At 43.6% G+C, this 23526-nt stretch overlaps 2 protein-coding genes across 2 annotated transcripts in view; one reads left to right on the forward strand and one right to left on the reverse strand.

Annotated features, from left to right (window-relative positions):
- LOC144771663 (fibrinogen-like protein 1) overlaps positions 1-3376 on the forward strand; it is a 186908-nt gene extending 183532 nt beyond the window's left edge. Inside the window, exon 8 of the mRNA XM_078656014.1 lies at positions 2962-3376. Within this exon, the coding sequence (XP_078512140.1) occupies positions 2962-3142 (181 nt within the window). The 3' untranslated portion in view covers positions 3143-3376. The remainder of the gene's footprint in view (positions 1-2961) is intronic.
- A 5425-nt stretch (positions 3377-8801) lies between these two features.
- Positions 8802-23526, reverse strand: part of THSD1 (thrombospondin type 1 domain containing 1) — a 101064-nt gene continuing 86339 nt past the window's right edge. Inside the window, exon 4 of the mRNA XM_078657255.1 lies at positions 8802-10900. Coding sequence (XP_078513381.1) covers positions 9486-10900 — 1415 coding nt within the window. The 3' untranslated portion in view covers positions 8802-9485. The remainder of the gene's footprint in view (positions 10901-23526) is intronic.

A 23526-nucleotide genomic window follows, 5' to 3' on the forward strand; every position in this document is an offset into this window, starting at 1 on the left:
GGCTGGTAAAAGAATGATGACCAATAGATCGAATAACTCCTGGTCAGAAAGGAACGCCGTATCCAAGGAATGATTTTAGACAGAGGGAAAACGTGTGACAAGAGGCAGCAGTTTGTTATTAGTAATAGGCTCCCCAGTAGAAATTATAGGCTTTGAGATTTGTGGTCTTGATCAGTTATTTTTATAGGAATTGGTAATTTACGCATTGGGGTGTTGCAGAGAAAAATGCTACATGCGGTTTTCTCACGCAGGAAACTGCTGGTAAAACGGCGATAATGGGCTTGATAATATGCCATAGAGAATTCCAATAGAAGCCCATGTTAACACCAGAACATGGGCTTCTATTGGAATTCTCTACGGCATATTATCAAGTCCATTATCGACGCTTTAGCGCCAGTTTCCTGTCGCTAAAGCGGCTATAATTTTAACGCCGTTCCTTGATAATATGCCCCGTTGTTTTTCCTCCTCTAAACCTTAAAGATGCAAGAATGTTCATTCATCAATCCCGTAGCACTTGTTTTCCATCTTGCTGTCGGTTTGACTTGTCCATTTGCCCTGGCAATTTTAGTAGTTATGGTAAATGGCATCAGCCAGTGGTCAGACTACTAAACGTACTTTCAGTTTTTTAATGATATTCACTTTTTTCATTTTTGAGTAGGTTGGTAGCAATGTTGAGAGAAGTGCCAACCTTAAATAGCTTGGCCAAACTAAACACTTCAACCACAGTAAAGTTGTCAAATTATAGGGTACAGTCACCGAGATTCTTTTTATAACTGCTGAGGAATATCCATTCATCAAATAAAGTTACTGTTTGAATCGGCATTATATCCCATTAGGTATTTCAGTGGGCACATTTCATTGATGGATTGCTCTACAAACACTTTAGTAGCTCCTGGGAACTGAGAAACTATATTGAGTTTCATTGATTTAGCCAGTGAGTGGGCAATGCTTGTATGCACATGTGGGTATTTTGGGGTGCAGATTTGTATGTTTGTGAATGCTTGTTTGAAATGAGGGGTTGAACCCTGTTTCTATCATATGGTGTAAGTTAAAATTGTCCTCTGTATTTGTGTCCATGAGTTTACCGCGACCAGTTTATACTAAACTGTGGTTATAGTTTATGCAAGTTAGTGTGTGTTAGTGACTGGGAGCCAAACGTGGCCTGGGTTACATGTTTATGTGGGCCTTCTATTGTGCTAATAAGGTATTTAAATTTGTTGGAATTTAAAAGTGAGATTAGGAGACATTGTTTATATTGATCAGCACTTCTTGTCGTGGACTCTTTCGCATCAGTTAACCTGAGTGGCTACCCTTACTGATGAAGAACGAAAATGTAATGTCTTTACTGATTGGTAATGTAGCTCCAAATATCTGGCAACTGTTTTGGTAGTTAGGTAATATACCATAAAGAGTTGCAGTAACTCTTAATTTCTTTATTATTAAACATATGTTTTCTGTTGTGTGCTGGGTAAATGGTGATAAGTTTCAGTTAAAGATTCTTTGTTGTTTTGTGCCCTGACCATTACTTGCTCATTTCAATAATCTATGTCTGAGTTAATAGGTCATTCAAATCTTTAAATTCACTTCCCAGGCAAAGGCATTTTCATTCGATGACCGTGTGTTTTTTGAATTTCACTTTTTGGCTGGAACCTTCATATCCTTGTTTTCTGTAACTGGGTCAGTGTTTACCTTAACTGGGTTTTCTATAAGTGGTTGGGTCGGTTAGGCAACAAGAAAACTGGTCTCTTGGAGACTTTGTGTGTTCTTTTTTGTTTTTCATTTGTGTGTGGTTTAGCAGACTCACTATAACCTAAGACACGTTGGGGCTGATTTAGAGTTTGGCAGAGAGGGTACTTCATTGCACAGGTGACAGAATACTCTCGCCGCCACACTGAAGGTCCCTCTGCCTGATTTACAGACAGGTGAAACTTAAGTATGTCAGCATCGGAGACTACTCCGTCACCATTGTTGAGATACTCCTTCGACGGCCCGATGGAGTAAGAGCTGTTGGAGGTTTGGCTGTTCAGCCGCTCACCCATTTTAGAGTGGGTTATCAAATGGACAGGTTTTCACTGTCCATCACTGCTAGATAAATCCTGCACTGTTCATCACTGCTGGGTAAAACCTGGCAGGAAGAGGCAGTGAAAACTAAACAATGGCCCCTACACAATGGGGACACCTCACTTGGTGTGGGGATCATTAGGTTTTGTATTTAAAAAAATCAAAATCCCACTTTCGGATTTTCTTTAGGTCGATCTTAGGCAGCGTGCATCCACTGTCTGCAAGACCTGTTGTTATCTCCTCTGTTAGCTTTTGGCATGCCCATGAATTGCCATTTGTTCGTTGTTGTGCCATTTAGAAATACAAGGTTTTTATTGGGGCATTGTGTCTGATTCTCCCGCCTTTGCGTGCTTGAGTCACGCCCAGGCGATTTCACTCATTGTTTGCTTGCGTTGGCCAGCCCAATGCATCCTGGTCATCCTGATCTGCCCTATTTATTTTGTAAGCTATCAGCATCGTTTTAGGCGTTCAGGCCATTTTACGGAGCAATGCTCTGTTCGGCACCTGCAAAGTGGCAATTTCTGTCTGGAGCTGTTGAGCTATGCCAATAGCTCTAACTAAAAAAAATGTGAGACGTATTGCATTTCTAATGCTTGTTTTGAAAATACAAACACATGTTAAAAGCTTGACGGACAGTACCGTCATGCTGAGCCGTCTATCAAACTTTTAAAATCCATTAACAGGAACCTCTGTGACAGCAGTTCCTGCTAATGTTAAGAGATACCTTCTGGGCTGGCAGATATGATAAATTTGGAGTATGCTTACTAAATCAGGGCAACTGAGTAAATAAAATACTCCGATATCGAAATCAGACTGTCTTATAATAAAGATGTAGGTTGCACTTTGTTGGCATGTGTTTCCCGACTAGCTCCCTTCATGTCTTCCCATATCTTCTTCCAGGTGCCATGCAGCTAACCTCAACGGTGTATACTACAAGAATGGAAACTACAGCGGCGCCTATGACAATGGAGTGATATGGTCAACTTGGCGAGGACTTTGGTACTCACTAAAATATGCAGCAATGAAGATTAGACCACCATCTTTCCTCCAAGCAGGAAGTGGAAATGGCATAAATACCTAAAGCAAATGTCACCAGTACTCTCTAGAGATACTCTAAATGTAGTCTCACCTGTCAAATAAGCAGAGGAACAAGCAGCATGCACTTACGTCAGTGGAAGACCATCAAGTCACCAGGTTTGGTTGCAGGATAAGACGGCTTGTCATACTTGTATGATGGCTGGTGTTTTATTATATACATCTAATTGTTGTGGCTAACAATGTGCATATAAAATTACTTTAAGCAATTCTTAAACAATTGAATCACTCTAGTTTTCCATTTGAAGCGCTTTATAGTTTTGCTTGCTCTTGCGTACTAATTGGTCTGATTGCCAATCGTACTTAAACTCTCTTTTTTAATCCCAAACCTGGGTTTACAATATGAGTCTGATTCACAGTGTCAAAGGCATATGTAAATCTGGTTTGCAAGCACAAATTAGCTTAATTTAAGATGCAGGCTATACAGAAAAAGTGCACTTGTAAACATTTTACTCACGCCCCATTTTACCTCACAATGAAGGTGTGCTGCGCATGCGCAAATCCCACGAGAGGGGTGGACTGTGGGCATTCCGGGATAGAATTTCTCCAGGTAAATTTAGAAAAACCCTGGTATTTTCAAACTCCTCTTTGTCCTCTTCTCCCGTGAAAATATTTCAAATGTAGTCCTGTTAAGAGCAGGAGTACATTCATTTCCAAGATGGGAATTGAAAGGGAACAACACCCAAAATTGGCAGGGTTTCTACAAAGGAAGAAATATGTCAACATGCAGGAGTAAAATGTGACATTGAAGGAAGAAAATGGTACCATGCATAATGCTACAAAGAATCATGTATGCAGCATTGCCTCCACACTGAAGAAAAACAAACATTCAGAAACATTTCTAAGGAGAATACCGGAAATCCTGTGAAAGACCTTACTTATATTTCAATAGCTTGATTGTGCCCTGTTAAAGCGTGTATTACAGTTAGGTTAAGAATAATATACTAAAATATTTAATATAAATAAAAAAGGACTATTAATACATTTCAGAAAAAATGCATTATTAATAAAAAACAAATGTGTTAATTGAAAATGTAGGATCGAGGTAGGGTCTATGGAGTGGGGGAAAACAATAATGAAAACTTACCTTGACAATGTCAATGGCTGTCAATGTAGTGCCCCTGCCATAGTGTTACAGGACAGTCTGCACGGTCAAAATACGTATAAAAGGGACCCTTAACAATTAAACAAGCATTGGCAAAGCCAATCGGTCTTGCTTTCACAATGTTTGTTTAAAGTTCTAGCCTTCTTTCTTTTCCTTCTAATCTCGTTTAGAATGTTACATGCATAATTTTGTAAATATTTTTTTAGCATATAGGAATCTACCTACAAGCAGGTTGCAAACATCAGGTGCAAACTGTACTCTTAATGTTTGCAATATGGCTTTCATTTTGTGATGCAAACTACTAGTACATAGCCAATTTGCAGAGCGTCTCAAAACAACCTACCTAATGGAAAATAATAACAAAGTCGCTTTTTGCAACCGCTCCAATTGATTATTAACAAAGGGATAGCAGCTTTCAAGGGAGAGCAGACCTCCATTCCTGCCTTCCCCAAAGGAGACCTTGTTTTTTAAAGGTGCTCATGCACCCTAGACTACTGTCTTTTACCCCAATACTAACCGACATGATTCACAACGTTTTGCGAACCAGAGACCACCCCAACAAAGGTGTTAGCATATGATCAATGGCTTGCAGTGGCAAATGTGGTTCCAAACCTCTAATGCATATCATTGCACATGGCAACTAGAGGTAAAGCACATTTCATTTCTCCTCCTAACTGCGATTCAGAATGAGGAGCAGAACCCCTTATGCCAGTCATGAGACTTCAAAGAGCCAAGTCTCCCACAGATTCCATTACAGTCCTCTTCCGTGCAGCTAGTTCTTCCTCAAAGGATGGAACCGTGTGGTAGCCTTTTGTGTCCTAGAGATCGTGCAGACAGACAGCCAACTGACTGCTGCAGAATATTTCAGTCGCTTGCTGCAAGTGACTAACAGAATAAACCTCAGTCCTTTTCACAGAAAGACATCAGACTTCCATTTCTTCTTCTCTTCTGGTCACTTCTAAAGTCATCAAGTATTCTGAAGAGCTAGTGATAAGGTGCAATTTTTATCTAGTACGCTAGCCAATGATTGGCATCTTTTCTAAGCCCAATTGATTTTCCCACCACTATACAGCCTACTTTTTCAACAATTCATGCCTCACTTGACAGTAAACCATCCTGGAACCCTTTGTTCAAAATGGCAGAAGTCAGGTTAGCTCACTACAGCTCCTAGTCCCAGTCCTGATCCAGTCCTACGGAAATAAGGAACCACCCCTCTTCCTGATTTGAGATCAGTCTTCCCCTCTACTGGAAGCAGGATCGAATTTTGGATTGACCAAGATGAAAGTTTCCTTTCACACCAGGCTCTTCCTGCCATTTTCATGTCAAACACATGGTCTCACTCTGAGCCCTTCATGAAACCGTCTAGATAAGATAAGAGTTAGGAATTGCAATTTTAGTGTTCCAGTCTTTAGAAGCTTGTCTATTATTGTACGGCACAGCAACTTCTTACAGCTCAACGGGATTCCAGTTACTGCTACTAGGGAAATTAAACACAACAGAACTGGTTTATTACTGTCTGGTGTCCAAGCAGTGCAAAGTACTTTTCACCGTAGAAATAGATTTTTGATGAGAAATAGAAATAATATGTTTATAGTATTTTTCTAGCCAACATTGTGAAAATCGACCTATAATCAGAAATCAACCTTTCCATATGAGAATACCACTTTACTTACACAGTGAAAATAGTTTTGTAACTACTGACTATAGAAACATACTTTTCCTTATTATCAAGCATGTCTCACTCTCATACAGTAATCCATCAGCCCTGTGGGCTAAAGGGCACACTTAAGGCGGACTTGCCTAATGTTTAAAAGAAGGTTTTACTGTATGGCAGAGCACTTTCACCTCATGTTATATGGGCAGAATACTGCACAATCAGATTAAATGACAATTTCACAGTGCCTAGAGTCTTCAACCAACATCAAAAGCAAATACACAGGCACAGAATCTAGGGCGACCAAAGAGAAAAGGCAATGTTGCTATCTGCCTACTACCATCCCATCGCCGACCTCTGGTGGCCCCACACCTGCAGGTGTCTCTCAGTCTCCACAGGTGCATCTAACATGGTTATGGAGGCTACAGGTCTCCTTAAGGGCGTATTGTCCCATTGTTTGGCCTTCTACATATCCAGCAGATAAAAGGGGTGGCGCCACCGGCATCGGCTTGTTTCTTTCTTTAGCCACTCATATTTCAAACATCCTTTGACGTCTGTAATATTACCAGAGATAGATCGTGTAAGATCTGTATATGCATGCCATTAAATGTAATCACAATGTTTAATGAAAGATTTACCATCAATTATTTGTCCTCAAATTGGTATACCTGGGCCAGTACATCAAGTATGCATTTCCATCTTACACTCCTGGCTGGAACTCAATGTGCCACGTCTATTTAGATGGGGTTGTCCCCTGCTCACTCTAGGATGGCGTTGAAGAGGTCTTGCACATATTAGATATTTCTTGGCATCAGATTTTCTTTTAAGGTCCACCTGCTTCTCTTACACTATCATGTTCATTTCTTTCAGAAAGAATCTTAAGGGTATGAGTTGATTCTGCTCCAGGGACCGCTCGTTTTACTGATCCATTCCCATCTTCCGTACCTACTTTGGGTAGTGGTTAATCCTTGTAATCTTCATTTGGGTAAAAACCGACTATTTGTTTTATGCCATGTAGTCTGAAGCACATCCTACTACAATCTACTGTTTGGGTACGAGTGTACAATGGAAAAAAAGGTTGCCCAAGGCTAGGCGATGGACTAGAGCTAATATTGACAAAGAAACCAATGGACAAGATACATACAATAAACTATGGTATAGCGGCATCTCAGGAAAATCTCGCGCTTGATGTGTCCATTTTTCGGAACCGGATTTCCAGGGTGCCTCTTCATCATTTTATTTGGAAACCGTTGCAACTCTGTGAGGAACAACATGTCTCATACCTAATGCAGAGACTTATTAAACCAGCTGCTTGCCGCTATCAGTGGGCCAGTTATATTAGGAGCTCACCACCAGCTGCTTTGTTATTAAAACAATCCTACATATTCTCTATAAATTACCTTATGTATAGTAAAAATTAAGTGAAATAACTGCAGCGCCAGTCCTAACAAGGACACTCTAACCTTGATGACTATTGGAAGTCCAGACCTTCAGACAAATAACTTTTAGTACTTCCAAAGGTAGTTTACTAACAAGATTGTAACTGAGAAGGATCCCTGAGGAAGGCAAAGCCGAAACGCGCGTAGTGTGTGTATAATTGACCGCCAGTTCATGTACATGTTTTTGTGTGTTATCTATTCCCAAATTTTTTTATTGTTAACTACGCTCAGATCAACTCAGTTCAAACAATGTATTGCAGAGAACAAGCACAACAACAATGATTGCATTACTTGGTTAGCACTGCTATGTATACTTAATTCATGATTATCAATTTATGCCAAGAAATGTACTTTAAATATATACAGAAAAATGCCTATATCAAATATTTATGACTATTTTTCTATAAATTAAATGACTGAATATCCAGTCTCTGTATGTCATAGTTTATTGTATCTTGTTCGTTGGTTTCTTTATCAATATTAGCTCTAGTCCATCGCCTAACCTTGGGCAATCTTTTTTTCCATTGTAATTTTCCCTGCAGTTAGGCATTTGCATCCTTTAAGCAGGGGCCCCGTCCTTTCCCAAACTTGGGTACGAATGTACAGCAGCTTATATACTGCATCTTTCCATTTGTAGAGCATGCTCATGTTATCTACTGTGTATGTATTCAGTTCTGTTGCTTTACTGTCTCTCTTTAGTGTCCTGTCCCTATGCAAGAGTATGCTTTTCTGTTTTAAGATTTGACTTTCCCTTCCCAGTTACAAGAGTTTATTTGCCTTTCTCACTCCATGAATTTGCTTGCCTGTCCTGTCCTTCTGCAAGACATCGTCGGTTGTGTTCCTGTGCACCAACTTTGTTTCTGCTGAATTAATTTGTCATATCCATATTGTCATTCCACTGTGCTGTGATTAATTTTCAATGTTTATTAATTACCATACCATTACATAAGGTGTGGAGCATCCTCTGGAAAATGATAAACAGGGTGTGTTGAATTGACTGTGCTACGTAAACTAACAAAGTAACATGTGATTCCCTTTCACTTGAAATGTGCCAGAGAATAGCAAGTAAAGAAAAAGATGTCAGCTGCCACGTTTTTGGCAACTTTAAACTGTTGAAGTCGGAAAAACGAGCCAAAATATACATTGAAAAACATAAAATTACTGGATGGGGCTACATAGAACATACCTTTTAAAGTTTTAACTACAGAAAATGTTCGTGGAATAGCCACCCTATTGCATGTTGTTTTGTTGGCATTAGCTCTGGCATAGAGCTAAAGCTGTCTGTAGCCACACCTAAAAAGATTAGCTTATGTTGAAGCCTCCCAATGCCCCAGATAATGCTCAAGCTCGATCCTTAATACCCTGATCTTTCCCAACATTTTCTGTAAATGTAAATGAAACACGATGAGGCCAAGGCTTATACGAGTAAATGTTTTGAAACCTTGCAGCAATTCGAAAGTGGGGCAGGTTTATTTAACAATATAAATGAGTGAGCACGGAAAATACAGAGTAGCCAGCTATAGGGTCTCTTTTCAAAAGAATGTGTATTTTGTGTAATAGATCACAACTAATATATATGATTAAAGTACTTTTTGAAGTTGTAATGTGTGGTCTAATCTACCTAGCTTTTTGAAGTTGATGACTTGGAGACAAGTTAAAATTTAGACATGGGAACACTAGACAGTAAATACCCCTAACAGAAAGTTGGTTGTCATTGACATAAATTTGAAACAAGTATTTGTGAGATCTGATAATTTTGCCATTGAAGACATTGTACTGGCCTGGCCACACTACTCCGGAATGGCGTAGGTGTCATTCTGAAATAGTACATCCTTACTGGAATAGAATATAAATCATGAGCAATTGTAAAAAATACAGTATTCTACCAAAAGACAGTTAACCAAGGAACTACTTTATGAGTAACAGCTCAGCATTTGGAAATGTGTGGTGGACAAAGGTTTTGGCAGGTGCTCAAATATGCTCTTGGCCATTTTATTGAACACATTCTCTCCCATGAATTATTCAAATTCAATGAAGGCATTATAATCATATACTCTGAGAGCAAGCACTTGGGGAAGCTGGGAAAAAGCAGATTGGAAAAGCTGAGCTAGAAGTGATTCCCTCCGGTCTTTCAGATCACCAGCCTCTCAATACTCATAGTGCTTGTTTCATCTTCTTCATTTGATCCAAAGTACCCAGGCAAGTCAATCATCCTCTGTTCTGCTTCACTTAGGCCAAAGGAAGTATTGTCATACCATTTATACTCTGGGTCCTGTGGAAAGCTCTGGCATTTGTCTATACTATTCTGGCCAGTAGTAAGAGGATTGCTTCTCTGGTAACTCTCTTTCAGAGTAAAGGTTGATTCTTCTGTGTTCCTCCATGAGTTTCTGTAAGTTGGTGGGGACCCTCGTCTAGTTTTATTAGTTTCTGATCTTTCAGTTTGTGTTGGTCGACCAAAATACAGCTGGCCACCAACCCAGTCTAGATTCTTCTCCATAAGCCTTGCATTATTGTATTTAGTGAAATAGTTCAGGTTCTCCTTAGTCAGTCTGGTACTGGGAGCACATTTAAGCATTTCAGAACTATTTTCTGACACTCTGGACTTGGGTCTGAACCTTTCTTCCTCTCCATGATCCCAGGTTCTGCTCCATGAACTGAAGGCTGCAGTCTGCCTTGGTGAAAGGGTTGTCATACTTCTTTCTCGGAAGGGCCTAGTTTGCTTGGTTTCATGAAAGCTGGAAGTTCTCCTAAAGTTTGGGTTTTTCCTGTAACCTCTTTCGAACTGTCCTTCTCTGAGGTCTTGGTGTTTACAATGCGATAGTCTGGTCAATGTCTGACTAGGGCTTAGGACAAGTGCGGCTTGGTATGAATTCATCGGTGGCCTTGCATTGGGCTTTTCTCCTTGAAGCATGGGAGATAAAACAGAGGGTTCTTGAAAAGGAGTCTTGATCCTAAATGTGTTCATGCTATTCTCATCTGAACTCTCTGTGGACAAAGGTGGGTTCAGTATAGTTGCATCAAACAGGGTGTCAGTCAGTGGATTCTGGCACACATGGTAAACTTTTGTAGTTTCCGTTAGACCCTTTTTTTTCATCTCCTTTAGTTGTTTCTGTGCCAAGCGGTAGCTAAAAATTGGAGGAATCATTTTCTGAGTGTTGGCTTGTGAGCTGTCATGAGTAAGGCTATCTTGCCCAGGTGTAGGTTCTTGGGCAAGGTGTAGGCTCCGTCTGTTGTTGAGAGGTACACTGACTGCTTCAGTAGTTGGCGTCAGTGGAGATTCACACCCTTCAAAGATGCTTTCTCTCACCTGATTGGGCTGACAGATATTCTCCTGGTCAGAGTTCTTCCGGAAGGTGGGTGAACAGCCACTGCTATGCCTTGCTGGTGTGGTGCACTTCTCAACCCGGCACAGCTTTCTCCACATGGTAATGACAATGGTGACTACAATGATGGACAAGCACAAAGAGATTCCGCTTATAGTTACTGTGTTACTAGATTTCTCATGCCGGTCAGATTGCAGAGACGGCTCCCTTGAAGGCCTCACAGCTGCAATAAAATACAAGAAAGTTGATAAGATGAGACAATTGAAGCTTAAAAGGCCTGAGATTAAAATTGAAATAAAAAATACAATTGCTATAGATTTATGGGATATATGTATTCGCTGAAAAAACAAAGGTTAAAGTGAGATTATATCTAGGTGAAAATGTCAGTTAAAAAATAAAAATTGTAAACGAAAAACTACAATTCACCAGGTTAGTTTACTGAGCTAACTAGAACTTGCGCCATGCACTGCTTCTGACCTCACAGATTACACTACTCATAACATATTAAATGACATCAGTGATGACATAATTGGTGACATTACTGGGTTTTTTTGTGAATTCAATTCCTAGGGGCTTTTTTCCAAATGAAGTAAGTAAATATTACGAGACCCTCCTATTAAGTCACTTTAACATTTGCTTTTTCAGTAAATATGTTGCTGAGTGGCAGTAGCCACTTTGTAGTTATAGTAAGGGTTACCAGAGATAGGAATTCCTCTGACTTTTTACCCTTTATATCTTTGCGCCCATTTGATAAATCTCCACCTATTCTTCCTTCTATATTGGAAGATAATGGAAAGTTTCGCGGTGACTGGTCAAGGGGATGCAAAGAAAAAGATAGGTCTCAAAACAGGTTTTGGCCCCAGTGCATTTCACATAGAATGTTTGCTTTGGACGTAGCAGCAAAATGGAAAATGGAAAATGGATTGTAATGGAATTTCTTTTCTTTTTTTTTTAAAATCTTTTTATTGTAAACACGCTGACAGGAAAAAAAAAATACAGTACAAATATGTATAGGCAGGACATTAAAGACGTAGAAGAAATGATTAAATTATACAGCAAATAGTACGATATGTAAGGAACAGCAGAAATCATCGAGACAGCACAAAAAGATCATAAACATCCAAAGTTATTGAGCTTGGAAGTGAAAATTGTATAGATTTATAAGTTTCATGCCATGTCAGAGAAAATAAAATTTTAGCAAAATCATATCAAGTTGAGAAACAAGTTCCCCAATTTCTTTCAAATTTTATCAGTGAGCGGCCTCCCCTTATGTTTGCTAGGGCAGATTCCATGGAATATATTTCCATTACTAAGGCCCACCAATCCCAAACCGTAGGAGAATCTATAGCTATCCAGGCTCTTGCAACAGTTAGTTTAGCACAAGAGATAAGTATGGTTGCCAAGGAAGATTGTGGGATTGGAGTAGACTGATAATCTAGCAAAATTAAGGGGGCCGTGAAAGTAGGCAACAAAATATTCTTGATACTACAAATATCTTGGACCTCATCCCAAAAGATTTTGAGCTTAGGGCAGGAAAATAGCATGTGAACTAAATTAGCTGCTTCCCCAGAGCATTTAGGGCATTTTGTACGATCTGTAAACTCGGGGTTGGGGGACCACCTAGAGATTCTTTCAGGAGTATAGTAGAGCATGCAAGTTGTTCTAAACTGCTGTAACCTAAGACTGGAAGATCTTACTAACTTGTTAATGTTAGAAAGGGAATTCGTTATTTGCTTCAGAGTGACATTAAAGCCAAGTTGGGCCCCCCATTTCTCCGTTAATTTAGACAGGTCATTTGTTTTATATTTAGATAATAGTTTATAAGCCTCACTAATGACTGATTTAGTTTTTTTAGAGTGTAAACATGTCCAGATATCGCAGTCTGCAATGCTTCGAATCTTTTTTTTATTAATAAAAAAATCATGAATCTGTAAGTATTTGTATCTGGCATTATCCGGTAAGTCATATTTAAGTTTGAGCAAATTGAAATCAACAAATCCCTGTGGGCCGTATAAATCAGCCAGGGTATTTACTCCCTTCTCTGCCCATATATTATTAATATTATCAGAAAATACTCTTGGAAGGCCTGGATTGCCCCATAGAGGTAGATTCGGGTGAAAAAACTTAAGCCCTGCAATATATCAATACGTTCTTCCATATCTTTGTTATATCCCTGGCCGTCTTAAACCTTACCCTCTTGAAGTAATTGGGGTTGTTTGCTCTAAATAAAAACATATTTGACTCTTGCTTCAGCATGAGATAATGAGAGAATATGGTTTCTTCCTTATAAAGTAAAGAACGTAATCGTGAAAAAAATGAGGACCAGAAATACAACTTAAAGTCTGGGAAATTAAGCCCACCCTCACTTATGTTGTTTTTCAGAAGTTTCAACGATCTTCTTGTTTTTTTATAGCCCCAAATAAAACTATTTAAAACACCATCCAGTTGTTGAAAAACTGATTGTTCAGTGCCAGTGGGATAGATCGAAATAAATATAAGAACTTAGGTAATACCTTCATCTTAATGAGGTTAATTCTGCCAATAATGTTCAGAGGTAACCTATGCCACTTCTTTAAAAGTATAGCAGTGGATTTGATTAACTCATTATAATTAATATGGTTTATTTCTTATATTTTAGCCGTGATTTTAACACCGAGATATGTAGCTACCTTACAAATCTCTGGAATGGCCGTAGAGGGGGAATAATTGGCAACAACTTGCGTCTTCTGTATATTAAGCCTGTAGCCAGGTACTTTCCCAAATTTAGTAGCCTCTAGTTTGATTCCTTTTAGGGCCTCATTTATATCATGTGTATAAATGGCAATGTCATCCGCATATGCGGTCAGTTTAAGCTCTTGGGACCCAGAACTAAAGGGCACGATTAGATTTTGGGAGTTAAGAGCCATTAAAAAGGGTTCCAGAGAAAGAGCAAATAAAAGGGGTGAGAGAGGGCAGCCCTGACGGGTGCCGCGCATAATTTGGAAATCTGAAGAAGTTAGACCGTTATAGCTGGTGCAGGCAATGGGGTTGTCATATAAAGCCTGTATGCCCCTTAGGAAGTTTCCACTGAGCCCCATTTTAGACAACGTGCTCCAGAGATAGTTCCACCCCACTCGATCAAATGCTTTTTCTGCATCTAATAAGATCATACCTAGTGGGGTGGATTCTATCTCTGCGACATCGAAGGCCGTAATAGCCGTATTTGCGTGTGAGGTAGTGTCTCTCCCGGAGATAAAACCATACTGCTGAGTATTGACAAGTTGAGGCATAATAGGTACCAGTCTAATTGCAAGAAGTTTAGCAAATATTTTTGCATCTGTGTTTATCAGTGAAATAGGCCTGTATGACCCTCTCTCTTCCTTTGGTTTGTCCTTTTTTAGAAAAAAGATAATTTTCGCCCTATTCCATGATTTAGGTGCTTTTCCGTTCATCCCTACTGACTGCATTACTTCTAATAGTAACAGGTCTAGTTCGGATAAACAGGCCTTATATAGCTCCAACGGAATAGTGTCTTCCCCTGCCGCTTTACCCACGGGCAAATGATTAATAGCCTGATGTAGTTCTATCATGGTTAAATCATCAGACAGAGAGCTCAGGTCTAAGCTATCAGCTGTACGCATTGAATATTCCTCAATATAAGCCCGTATAAGATCAGGATCTGGCTGATTCTCGGGGGTATATAGGGTTTTATAAAACTCAGCAAATAACTCTAAAACCTCTTGTGGTTTATTATATATCTTGTTGTCTGACCCCCGAATGTTGGAAATTAAAGAGCCTGCTCTGGACTCCGACACCTTGTAGGCCAGGATGCGGCCGATTTTGTCCCCCCCCTCATATTGCGCTATTTTGTATTTGCGAATATTTGCACTATATTTCTGATAAAGACTTTTCTTTGCGTCGTTTTTTAAAGAGCTAAGTTTAAGATTAATATCCGTGACAGTTGGTAAATTATGTCGAAGTGAATGGGCCAATAACTCTTCTTGATTAGTTATCTGTGATATTACCAAAGCTCGGCATTGTTTAAGTTCAGCATTTTGTCTATACACATAGGCCTGTGTAAAACCCCTTATGCTCGCCTTGCAAGCATCCCATACTACAAGACAGGAGGCCGAGCTTTTATTGATACTAATAAACTCAGCAAGATGTACTTTCAATTGTGAAATATAAGATGGATCTGAAATAAGATATCTGGGAAAGGAGAACACTCTGGGGGGAACTGTGCTGTGTGGTATAGAAAATGATATAATTATAGCATTATGGTCGGAGGAGATACGAGGGCATAGAGTCATAGAGCAAGTCTCTAATATATTATCACTGACTAGAGCCATATCTAATCTGGAGCATAATTTGTGGGGTGCCGAATAATAGGTATACCCACGTCGACTTGGGTGTAACTGTCACCAGGCATCTTTAATATTATGTATACGACACATATCTAATATAGCTGCCCTAGTCTTATGCATCCGTTGGTAGCTGTTAGGTCTGGTTGTATCCAGATTGTAATCCATGATGCAATTAAAATCACCCATAATTATAATTTCTCCCACCCAGTCCAAAAGTTTTATATTCAATTGGTCAAATAACATTGGTTCATCTGTATTAGATCCGTACACCACACATAATACAAATGTATTGTTTTCATATTTAAGCTGCGCTATTGCCCATCTGCCATCTTTGTCATGAGCAGTCTGCATCACTTCAGCTCTTACGCGCCTGTCCTTAAGTATTGCAACCCCTCTTATAGATGTCCCAGCAGACCATAGTTTCGTATCCTAGTTGATTAAGTAGTTTCCTGTCTTTCCAAATAAGATGTGTTTCTGATAGCAAACAAAAATGCGGTTTATATAGTTTTAATTCCTCTGAGACCAAAGATCTCTTGCTTTTGCTATTCAGACCCGCAGTATTCCAAGCTAAGCATTTTATTTCATGCGTTTAAAAGGTGGTGAAAGCATCGATCCCGGCACCCAGTAGATAGTCAAACGTCAAACGTTGATAATTATATATAGAAAAAAACAACAGTAAAGGGGACAAAAACATCGTAGATACTTGATCTCTCAGACAATTAATATCACATCTAGTGTTCTTCACATTCAGTACCATAATGGATTGTAATGGAATTTCACAGTAATGTACATTAACCTAAGTAGATGATCCTTTTTGCTATTGCAAGTGATGTTGGGAAGTGGTTTTAGACGGTATAAGGGCCAAAAACCTAGTACTATCTGTTGTTTTATTTGTAGCACAATACTACTAAAAGTAGCAAGGAGCCCAAAATATAACTAGATTGCATGTGCAAAGTTTCAGATTTACTACATGAACAACTATAAGACCCTTTTATGGACACATGCTAATAGAAACCAATAAAAAACAAATACATAACAAATAAAATAAATCTTAATCTACATAAGTTTTCTTTGCATGTTCTTCGTCTCACAAAATAAAACTGTGCCCAATAAGTCAAATTAAAAAACATCTTCCTTATGCACTCCTGTGCGACAACATGAGAAATTGATCTAGCAGTGAGCTAAACAAACTAATATATGGAGGGCATGATAATTGACCACTAGGAAAAAAATAGCAATCTCAATTTTTATAACAACGACAATTGGCTTTCATTCACTTTGGGCTTCATATGTAGCACAATACTACTAAATATAGAAAGAAAGCCAAAAAAATAAACTAGACTGCATGTGCAAAGTTTCAGAATTACCACATGAACAACTAAAAGACACATTTATGGTCATACCATTATGTAAACCAATAAACAAATACATTACAAATACAATAGATTAACTGAAAGAGGTCACATTAATTCTGATTGTCGCGCTGTAGTTATAGTTAGGATTCCCAGAGATAGGAATTCCTCAGATTTTTTCCCAATAACTTTCCACCACTTAAACAAATCACCACAAAACCTTTGTATGTTCTGCATTTTAATTTGTTTTATTTTTGATTGTTACAACTGTTGATCTAATTCTTTTAAAAATATATTTTTATTTATCCCAGAGAATACAGCAATTTAGACAAAGTTCATCCAACAAAACATAGCTATAGCAATGAAACAGATAAAACGCAGATTTCATAGTGTGGCCACAATTCATTAAGCCATAACAAAAATAGCTAAAAATATCATATTTAATTAATCAATTCATATTAATGTGTAAACTAAAGGAGATATATACTATACATAACCTATGCTCGGGTACAAGAGGTCGAAAACTACATCATTATACAAATTTAATGCAGATATAGCACTACCTAACAGGGGCTGATTACCGTGAAGACTCAAGGGCAAGCCAATCCCTGTTATCCATCCCACCCATAATCCATGTAACCGTAGGCCCCCAATCTTGCTACCTCACTTCTTAAAGCATCTACCCTTACAATTAAACAAAGTTATTTCTTGATTATAGACATGCAGCAGCCGGGCAAGCCAGGCGTAATAAGTAGTGGGGTCTGGATCTTTCCACTTTGTTGCAATCAACAGGCAGGCTAGTGCAACCGAAATAAAAATAAAATATATCTGTGTCTGCTCTAGTTGAGCTTAATGATCGTACCCTAGAAGCATCATAGGTTGGGAGATGCCAACTCCCTGCCCCAGTGCTTCTCACAGAAATACTTCAATTACTTTCTTTAAAGAGTCGAGTTTTTCACTGTCATAAAACATATGGACCACATCAGCTGGGCCTTTCCCACATCTTGGACAGTTATCAGTCTCCCTCTTCGACCACCCAAATAACTTAGCAGGGGTAAAATAGAGGTTAAAAACTGTTTCATAATGTTGAGCCTTCAAGTTGGTCGAAAGGAAGATCTTCTTTGCTAATTCAATGGACATATATAGATCAATATCATCTTCCCCTAGCTTCCTAGCCCAGTTAGATTCTACTTTCACTAGGTCGTCCGGAGTACATTCTACCAGAATTTTATAGATATGTTTTATTCGACAATCTTTATGAGTGTTGGCTCCTATAAGAGGGATTAAATCTGAGAAGGGTACTTCACATTTAAGGGGGCGTGGCTTGGGCACCAATGGCGGAGGTCGCCTAGAAGCTCAGCTCCGCGGTCGAGCCTCTATTAATCCTGTTAACGGGGGCTTATCGGGAGCCCCGACCCCGCACAGGCATCCCCTACACCCTGCGGGCCTCCCTGCCCTGGCCGCGGGACTGCAGCGGCTGCTGGAACGGAGCGGAGACGAGGTGGAGGAGCCGAGCGGCGTGAACCAAGATGGCGCCTGCTCCGCTCTGACTGCGGCGAGAGCGGCCGGTGACCCAAAGACGTCGGCGATCCCTCTCCAGTGAGGGCACATCGCAGGATTTCCCCCTGAAATCTCCGGAGGCGGGCGTCGGCACCCAGCGACCACTGAGGTGGGCCCTGAAGCTCTACCGCGAGGCGCTGCGGAGAAGTGCCGGAGAGGGAGGGGCGGAGCGGCCTGCCCGCAGCCGAGTGAGGAGCGGAGGCGAGGAGCCGCGAGGCGGGTTCTGGCACCCGCACCGACCTGAACAGCTGGCCACACAGTAGCACCGAGGGGGAGCCGAGGGTCGCCCATGCCGCTCCCTGAGATGAAGGCACTGAGTGGAGCTGTGTAGTGCCGGGTGATAACGCTTTAGCTGGCGGGGCCGAGAAGCCGGCGAGCAAATGGTGACGGACTGGGGAGGGCAGACGCCTCGGATCCATGCTCTGGAGACGCTGTGAAATGACCGAGAGCAGAGGCGGAAGAGGGGCTCTTTCCACGACGGTGGAAGCTGGGACAGCCCTTGGCCTTCACTGTTACCCCGAACCACAGAGTTGGGCACCGGAGCAGGTTTGCTGCTGAGACCTGCGGGGGGACTCCTCGACCACGCCTAACGGGCCCAGGCCGCACGGAGCTGGACCTTCTGACCGAGCGCCCAGATCACGCGCTGGAGCCTGACACGGATGAGGAGCGCGCACCTGCTCGAGCTCTAACGGCGCCTCAGCGGGACATCCCCTGCCCCCTCCATTGGCATCGCATCCACAGGTGGACAACCATTGACCTGGTTGAGCAGGGTCCTTACGCCCCGGACGTGCCTGCCAGCGAGCACCCGCCCTGACCACCTTGACCGCCGCCTGGAAGCCCACTAGCCTGAAGACCGGCTGTTGACCGCGAGAGGGGCGCTTTGGGAATTTTGGAGGGCACGCCGTGCGGACTTCACTCCCCCCGTTTCTGTGGAGACCCTCAGGTGGCCCCCTACACGACATGGGAAAGCCGAAGGGCCCTAAAGGAGGCGCCCAGACCGCCTCTGATACAGTGCCATCTGAAACGGAAGAGTGCCGACACCTGGAGGGTCCGGTTAATACACCGATTCAGGAGCAACTGGACCAAATCCTGCAGGCAATCACCGAGACTAGATCGGCCCTCCGAGAGGATATAGCCCAAGTGGCGACGGGCTTGGGCCTACTTAGAGCGGACCACAGTAAGCTCTCTGACAGAGTGAAGGAAGTAGAGGGTTCGGTGCGCCACCTAGAACCGGCGCAGAAGGCACTGGACGCCACGATGAAAGACGCCCTGTCCAGAATAGAAGCCCTGGAGAAACGTGCGGAGGATGCGGAAGGACGCAACAGGAGAAATAACATTCGGATAGTGGGCCTTCCGGAGAAAATTGAGGGAGGAGACATGGTGGCGTTTCTGGAGGATTGGCTGCGGACGACAGTGGCGCCGGAGGGGCTGTCGCCCTTCTATACGTTGGAACGGGCACACAGGGTGCCGGCCAAGCCGCCGTTGCAGGGTGGCCCCCCCCGACCGGTGGTGGCGAGGTTGCTCCATTTCCGCGACAGGGACCTGCTGTTACAGGCGGCCAGGAAGGGGGGACCCTATCAGGTGGACAATAGCCGTGTGAACATTTTCCCAGATTACACCTACGAGACGCAGAGACGTCGATCCTCTTTCCTGGCGGTGAAACGAGAACTGCGTGCTGAGGGCATCCAGTACTCATTGCTATTCCCGGCACGACTCCGCATCATAATAGATGAATCCACCAAGTTCTTCGACACCCCGGATGAAACGTGCAGTTGGCTTGAATTGTACAGAGCTGGCAAGGATGGTTTTGGGGCCTCTTCTCAAGCAACAATGGGAGACAGTCTGCTGCGGAAACCTAAGAGGTTCAGGCACCGCAGGGGCAGAACCACTCGTCCCTCCACAGTGGAGACAGCGGCGGAGAGGCGTGGAGTGTTAGAAATGGTCTCTTCAATATCTGGCCCTCAGGGAGACCAGGAGAAAACTCAATCGGACCCTGGTGAAAGCGGGGGTCGCTCGGACACGGAGGGCTCGGAAGTTGATAGCCTGAAACTCCCGGCTGTCACCTCGGAAACGGTGGAAGGTCTGCTGGATGAACAGTGACACTGCTGGGTGAGCCGGTTCTGATGGTGGGAACGGGGGTCAGAGGTTGGGGGGAAGCTGCTCGAGTGGAGAGGTTGAAACTCGCCTGAGAAACTGTTAATTCACTGACTGTGTGGAGGGTTGCGGGTCTCCCCTATATAGTCCATGATGGCATGGGGCTCGGCCGTGCGATAGCTTGCAGTGGGGCGGCCCCACATTGTTGCTCGACCCCCCACATCGCCCTTAAGGCATACCTGCGGTGGCTACCGTCAGGTTAGTTGAGGAGGGGTTTATGGAGGGTACAGTTTGGATGGGGTCTAGATGGTACTGTTTGGAACCTGTTCTGGGGGGGAGGGCGAGGGATTCTTGTTTGAAAGTTACTTCAATGTTGTTGAAAAGGGAACTCGTCATTGGTAAGAGAGTGGCTGGGTACTTAACCGAGCCTGTAATGCACTTAGAGAGACTGGAACGCGAAATATGGGATAATGGCTGATATCTCAACTCTGAAATGCATCACCTGGAATGTGAGGGGTCTGCACACCATGGCCAGGCGACATAAGGTTCATGCTTATCTAGTGCGCAGGGGAATACAGATAGCGCTCCTGCAGGAGACACATCTCACCAAATCAGAAGGGCTAGCGCTACAGCGCAGATGGCGAGGTCAGGTGTATAACACCACATACTCGGCTTATGCAAGGGGCGCGCTGATATGGATAAAGGCGGGAGTGCCCTTACAGGTACATAGTCACACTATAGATCCAGGAGGGAGATTTGTGGCAATTGCAGGGAGACTAGGGGGTCGAGAAGTGAACATTTGCTGCATTTATGCGCCTAATACAGACCAACTCGCCTTTCTGACTGAACTGTCTGGTTCATTGGCCCGCTACCTGTCGGGGCCCATCCTCCTAGGGGGCGATTTCAACTCGGTGACCGACGTTATTCTGGATAGGTCCCATCCTCCCCTCCCGGACTCCCCGACGCATCGGGTGGCCAGAGGCAGGGTGGACTGGCAGGCTAAATGGGGTCTGGTGGATATCTGGCGAGCGCAACACCCGCACGCCCGGGACTACTCCCATTTCTCCTGCATGCACGAGTTACATGTGAGACTGGATAGTCTGCTGGGATCGAGAGAGGTGATCTCGTCGGTCCTACGATCTGAGTACTTGACGAGAACCATCTCAGACCACAATCCGCTACTGATTGATCTCCGTTGGCTCCAGGGCACCCCTTGTGTACCAACCTGGAAGTTAAGACCGGAACTCCTGGAAGACCAGGTGTTCCGTAGTGACTTAGAAGACAAGATTGCAGGATACTTTGAGCTAAACGAGGGCACGACTGCAGAGAGGGCTACGGAGTGGGACGCCTTTAAGGTGGTTGTTAGGGGCTACTGCATTACACAGAAAGTTGGAGCACGCCGCATACTCCTAGAGGACCTAGCGAAAGCTGATCGAGTCCTCCGCGACCTAGAGGTCACCCGCCCTGGCCACCCGGAGCTCCAACAACAGGTCTTAGCGGCAAAAGAAGCTGTGGCCGTGGAGGTTGAGCGACTACGAAGCTATGACTATAAAACGTACCTGACTAGGTCACTGGCTGAGGGCGACAAATCGAGTACGCTACTGGCTTGGCTCGCCAATCCGGCTAGACGTACCTCGCCGATTGTGACCATGCAGACTGCGGAAGGCAGTGCGGTGTATACTCAACCCGAAATCCTTAACTGCTTTTGGAATTACTATAAACAGCTCTATAGTAGTCGCTTAGCCCCAGACGTTACTCCGACGGATGCCTTCCTGAGGGACCTCCCGATCCCCACTCTGGAACCGGAGCAGGCAAAAGACCTGGGGCGAGACGTGGAGATTGGGGAGATCAGACACGCCATAAAAAACATGGCGCGAAATAAAACTCCGGGCCTAGATGGACTCCCAGTTGAGTTCTATGCTGTGTACATAGAGCTCCTGGCCCCCAAACTTCTACAGGTTTATAAGGAAGCGAAGACTCTGGGGAGATTACCGGGTACGATGCGAGAGGCCCTGGTGATACCTTTACTTAAACCTGACCGCGAGGGCGTTGAGCCAGCATCTTATAGACCGCTCTCGATGCTCACGGTCGATTATAAGTTCTTGAGCAGCATATTGGCCGCACGACTGCTAGGCCACATGAGCTCCTTAGTACATACGGACCAAGCGGGCTTCATCCCCGGACGTAATACCACGATGAACATCCGGCGCTTGTTCCGACTATTAGAGGGGGACCACACCTATGCCCCAGACCCTGTGATTCTCTCGATAGATCTAGAGAAAGCCTTCGACAGTTTGGAATGGGTTTATCTACACAGGGTCCTAGAGCGGTTTGGCTTGGGCGAGGGATTCCTGAGATGGACCAAGGTATTGTATTCCTCGGCGATGGCTAGGGTGAAATCGGGCCCGCTGATATCTCAACACTACCCTGTGGAGAGAGGCACAAGGCAAGGCTGCTCCCTATCTCCATTGCTGTTCGCCCTGGCAGGGGAACCACTGGCGATTTCGATCCGCACTGGGGCCCACTACAGGGGGTTGCAATCTCCGCTGGGCCGCCAGTATATTTCCCTGTACGCGGATGATCTGCTGCTTTTCCTGGAGGACGCTGGACCGGCCCTGGCTGGAGCGGACTCAGTGCTCGCGGCCTTTGGTGCGGTGTCGGGGCTCCAGGTAAACTGGGCTAAGACCTGCCTGTTCCCGATCCGAAGCGATAGTCCCGAACCGGACATTCACAGGAAGATCCGATGGGAGTCGGCTTGTTTTAAGTACTTGGGGGTGCACGTTTACCATCGCCCAGCTTACACGCTTGAAGGTAACATCTCCAGAGGTATCCGAGCGCTCAAAGGCAGCATGACCTTTTGGTCCACCCTGCCCCTATCAGTGGCGGGAAGAATTACTCTATTGAAGATGGTCGCACTGCCCCGCCTCTTATACTACTTCAGGACGCTGCCGATCTGGATCCCTAGATCTACCTTTCAGGGCCTGGAAACCATGATAGTGGCGTTCCTGTGGGGCGCGGGCCGCCGCAGAGTGGCGCTCAGAACCTTGCAGAGACCTAAAGCGGAGGGAGGGCTGGCGGCGCCTGACTTTGAGAAGTACTATTTGGCTGCACAGCTACAGACCTATACCCAAGAGATGGCGCGCGAGTTTCGGGGTCCAGAAGAGACACGGGGTACTGGCATACCCCGTCATGTCTTGGCATATATTGCGTTACAACAGAAACTAGATCTGAGGGACCTCACTCTGGAGGAACGCACCATACGCTTGTGTTGGAACAGAACACATCGTAAAATAGGAAGTCCGAGACCTTATGCCCCGGAGATTCCGCTGGGAGTGCTCACTGCACTACCCCACGGTGGAGACTGGTCACGGCTAGGAGAGTGGGAGGAGATGGGTATACAGATCGTAGGGGACCTTTACGAAGACGGGACGTTGTTGCCCTTCCAGGCGCTTCTGGACCGCTATGATGTCCCTAGAGGCGATTTTTTGCTCCACGCAGCG

Source organism: Lissotriton helveticus, chromosome 8 (assembly GCF_964261635.1).
Source record: "Lissotriton helveticus chromosome 8, aLisHel1.1, whole genome shotgun sequence".
Taxonomy (NCBI): domain Eukaryota; kingdom Metazoa; phylum Chordata; class Amphibia; order Caudata; family Salamandridae; genus Lissotriton; species Lissotriton helveticus.